This window comes from Egretta garzetta, unplaced genomic scaffold (assembly GCF_000687185.1).
Source record: "Egretta garzetta isolate BGI_Z169 unplaced genomic scaffold, ASM68718v1 scaffold287, whole genome shotgun sequence".
NCBI lineage: Eukaryota > Metazoa > Chordata > Aves > Pelecaniformes > Ardeidae > Egretta > Egretta garzetta.
Genome location: NW_009260435.1, coordinates 3,551,683 through 3,557,003, shown reverse-complemented (window position 1 = coordinate 3,557,003; position 5,321 = coordinate 3,551,683). Strand labels below are relative to the sequence as shown.

At 33.8% G+C, this 5,321-nt stretch overlaps 1 protein-coding gene across 1 annotated transcript in view; it reads left to right on the top strand.

Moving 5' to 3' along the window:
• The window catches only part of TMEM266 (transmembrane protein 266), a gene marked incomplete at its 3' end in the record, with an annotated part of 59,099 nt that extends 53,783 nt beyond the window's left edge, over window positions 1-5,316 (top strand). Inside the window, exon 10 of the mRNA XM_035899516.1 lies at window positions 5,156-5,316. Coding sequence (XP_035755409.1) covers window positions 5,156-5,316 — 161 coding nt within the window. The remainder of the gene's footprint in view (window positions 1-5,155) is intronic.
• Between the last annotated feature and the right edge of the window lie 5 nt (window positions 5,317-5,321).

The window sequence follows — 5,321 nt, the reverse complement described above, 5'->3', positions numbered from 1 at the left end:
TGCTGAAGGCACTCAATAGTTTGGAGGTCTGGGAGAGGTTAATTCCCCTGGCTAGGCTGTCCAGGCTGCAGAGCAGCTCAAATGGACCCAAGAACGAACAGCGTGGGCAAATAAATGAAGAGGAAAGAAGCGGGGAGCTCGCCTAGCCCAGCGCCGCGCTTGGCAACCTTTGGGGAAGGTTCAACAGAGCGGCGAGAGGCCCCGGCGGCAGGCAGGGGCTGTGACCTGAGGTCAGGGGTCAAACAGGCGTCCCCTGGCAGGCACTGCATCCCGTCACGACCTGTTGTGTCCCATCATGCCCATCGTGCCCCCTGGCAGGCGTCCCGCAGGCTGGGCGCGGGCTGCCCGGCAGGGAGCTGCTGTTACAGGGAGGCGGCGGAGCAGGCAGCTCCTGGGGATGTCATCGTAAACAAGGCTGGGTGGATGGGGCTGTACACGCCCCTCCTAGTGTATATAAAATGTCAGATATATATTAAAAAAGTGTAGGTGTAATGTATTACATATGTATATGCCCATATGCACATGGGGACATACAAAGAAAGATGTGTGTGTCTGCATACACATGTATATAGAATATATGGAAGAGATTATGTGTGTGTGTACACGTATAATGTATTATATGCATATATCCTGTATATACATCCCTATATTTAGTATTTATACACACAGTGAAATATAGACATATATAAAAAGATTCGTGTATGTCTATATACATATTATATACATGTGTATCTGTATGTGTATGCATGTAAATTTATAATGCGTTATAGATGTATATCCCCACACACAAACTCAGATACACATATATAAAAAGACGTAAGTAAAAAATAGATGTTTGTACATATATGTGTATGATGTATCATATATCTATCTCCAAACATACATACAATCCCAAAAATATGTATGAGATTTATATGCATATAAAGGTATGTCTGTGACTACATATACATCTATATAAAGATGTATGTATGTCTGTCTTTATATAAAGGTGTGTAAGAGGCTGTGGCTGTGTATATACATAGTTTATCTAACTACATAGATATATAAAAGTATATAATGATATATGTAAAGGGGTGGGGGGTGAGAGAGGAGATGAGATGGTCTCTGAATATATGTGTGTATATTATAGACATAAAAAAAGTATGTATAATGTGTTACCATACCATATATATATATACACACACAATATATACATTATACAGTTGTATACGTAACATAAGAATAAATAAAATTGTGTGTAAGTGTATGGTTGTAAATATATATATATGTATGTGTATTACGTATTATAACCCTGGAGATGTGTCCCTACATTGATACATTTATATATTAAGATATGTGCATATGAATATATGTCTACATATGTTTCTATATATGTAAAGATCTGTACAGGTGTTTGTGATTGTGTATACACATTATATTTTATATGCATTAAATATAAAATAGGAATGTGTGTGCATATGTAGATATAATGCATTACATATCTATATCCATATATATACACATGGGTGTATATATTCATATATAAAGGTATGTCTCTGTGTGTACATATGTAAGTATATAAAGATATATAAAGGGGTGCGTGTATGTGTGCATAACGGCATATACATCAGTATGTTATATGTAATAAATATATATTAAAAGGTGTCTGTGTATATACTTAGAGATTTTATATATGTATTCTGTCATATGCTTAAAAGATATATGGGTGTGTCCACATATACAGGTATAATGCATTGTATATGTCTATCCCCGTATATATGCATGAGGATATATAAATACATATTTATAGATAGATATAGGTATGAGAGAAACTGTGTATATACATATTATATTTATTATGTGATATATACAAAAAGTGTGTGACTGTGTATGTAATATAAATTATGTTACATAAAAAGTGACTGTATATACTTGTACTTTTAATATGTATATTTATTACATATAGTATGGCTATATCTGTTTCTGTGTATCATGGATATGTATAATGTATTATATATCTATATCCCTATATGTATAAATTCCCCATATATATATATATACACACATACGCACACAGGAAAACAAAAAATAGGTAGGTGTGTATGTATACATGTGTGAGATTGTATGTGTATATTTTATTTTTAAAAAATTCTATATATTTTTAAAGGATATGTGCAAGACTGTATATCTTTTAAATCTGTATTATGTATAATTGGTACTATATGTATTTTTAATATAGAAACTATATACATGTACATCATGTTTTAGATATATCCCTATACATCCCTGTATATACGTGTGTGTATGCAGATATATAGAGACGTATAAAGAAGTGTGTAGCTACATAGGTATTTTATTTATGTATAAATATATATAAAGATAGATAGATATACATGTGGGTGGGTGGGTGAGAGCCTGTGTATATGCACATATAGTTCACATTAGAAAATACATGAATGTATATATACACATATATATTATATGTAATATAAATAAATGTATATATAAAGATATGTGTATATAAAATCTAATGTCTGTGAGCCTGTGTGTCTATACACACACAAATTATATGTATCAAAAAAATGTATGTATGTGCATACACATATTGGTATACAGTATAATCTTTATTTGTGTATATCCCTCTGTATACATCCCCATTATATACATGGCTATATATAAAGATGTAGGAATTCTATACATAGGTATATTAATTGTTTAAAAAGATGAAAAAGGAGGGGGGAGGCATAAGTGACCGTGTATATAAATATATACATGTAATTTTGTGTGTGTTCACATATAATGTATTATAAATATACATCCCTATATATACACACAGTGAGAGAAATATATAAATGTAAGCATTATAAATACATTATGTACTATATATGGGGCAGATGATAGATACACATACATTCCCCACATCTATATGGATACATCTATATATAAAGATTATGTGTATGTAAAATGGTTGGGGGGGGGACAGACTGTGTATATACACATATAGAGTTATATGGTATTATTTATAGATGTACAACCCTCTATATATGTCCCCATAATATACATGGGAGATATGTTAAAAAGTGCACGTATAAATATCTAATTTTATATGTGTAACAGGTATTACATATAAAATGGATGTGTGTGCGTGCTCAAATATAGGTATAATATATTCTATATGTATATCCCTATATATGTACATACACAGTGAGAAATATATATTTGAAGGTAAGTATACACATACGAGAAAGTGTGTCTATTCTAGTTAAAGCTAATTCTATGTATGTATTTAAAGGGGGGACTAGCTATATGTTCTATGTATCAAGTGTCTGCATGTATGCATGTATACTGTATTATACGTGGGGCTTCTTATACACCCCCATCTATATGGATAATATAAATTATGTGTATATAAAATATGTGAGAGACTGTATAGGTACATATAGCGTACAGAATGTGTGCACACAAACATACATGGGTATATGGTAGTATTTATTTATAGAGGTATAGCCCTCTATTCATCCCCATTATACACATGGGGATGTATAGAAAGATGTGTGCAGGTGTGTGTAGAGGGAGCACTATATAGGGAGTGTGCTCATGTATAGCTATACTGATTTTTTTAATATATCTCTCCATTAAAATATGTACACATACAGAGAAATATATGCATATAGAGATATATATATATGGGGGGTTGTATTTGGTGTACTGGTAATTGTATATATTTAAAGGGGGCACTATATAGTATGTGTATTTTTAAAATGTACATACATAGGTATAATGTATTCTATCTGGGGCTCATATATACACACACATACATTCCCCATATCTATATGGCTAAAGCTATATATAAAGATGTGTATCTAAAGTGGGGGAGGGGGAATATGAAAGCAATATATGCCTGTGCATTTTATAGACTATGTGTGTCTGTCTGCATATGCGCATATATATATACACACACACACACAGGTAGGGATCTGGTATTATTTATAGCTGTATATCCAGCCTCCTTATGTAAATATGGAGATGTATAAAAGGGTGTGTCTGTCTATACACATGTATATAATTTAAAAGCTGTATAATGGAGGGTGTTCATGTGTAGGTAGGTAGTATGTATATATGCACATAGATATACATATATATAAAACAGGAGGGTGGTGTGTGCATTCTGTTTTAATAGTAGATACTTACAGGCACTTAAAGTGGGGACTATGAAGTGTATGCATCAACTAACTGGCTATGTGTACATCTATAGGTGTAATTTATACATTTATATGTTCCTTATACACACGCATATTCCCTATATGAATAGATCTATATAAAGAATAGGTGTGTGCATACACATATATATGTAGGTATACAGTATTATTTATAGCTGTGTGTTTCTCACACATTCCCATTATATACAAAAGCAATATATAACTAAAGAGGGGGCGTTAATGTATAAGTATAATGTATTATATATGTATATTCCTCCCTCTATAGCCATTCCCCATCTATTAAAAATATATACATACATATATATGTGTGTATGAGGGGGTGAGAGTCTATTTGTGTTAGTGCCTGATTCCCTGTGCTGGTCAGTAACTGCATGTAAGGGCAGGCTGCGTAGTGTGGGGGCTGTCTGGGTGTCTCTCTCAATGTCTTTGTGTATACAGAGAGGTATAACATGTTATATAGGCCATTCCATACATATACACACACACACATTTCCCCAGGTCTGTATGTATAACATTATATAAAGATTATGTGTGTGCATACATATACACACACAAATACACACACATAACACATGTATGTGTACACATATATAGATGTACCCATTATATACATGGATATATAAAAGATGTATGTTTCTAGACATAGGGATATATATCTTTTTAAAGCTATATAAACAAAAGATTTGGGGGCATGCAGAGATGTGGTCATGTATAGATAGATTGTATGTATACCACTTTATATACATTCTTTCCACAGAGAAAATATACTATGTTTATATATACAGGGTAAATGTAAAGTTAAATATGTAATTATAGGTATGTGTGTATATACACACACCCATTTTATTGCATACGTACACATATGTATGGTATTATTTACATACGTATACGCCCATTTTATATGTAAAGATGTACGTATCTATACACATGCATATATGCCTCTCTGTTCCCTGCAGACAGCAGTGTCCCCGAGGCAGCCATCTGCATGGTCACCACCGCCGCCATCGATGTCCATCGCCCCAATGTCTCCTCCGACCTCTTCACGGTGGAGGTGCCGCTGCGCCTGGGCAGCACCGGGACGTCCGCCAGCATCACCTCAGGCAGCGCCTCGCGCTCAACCGG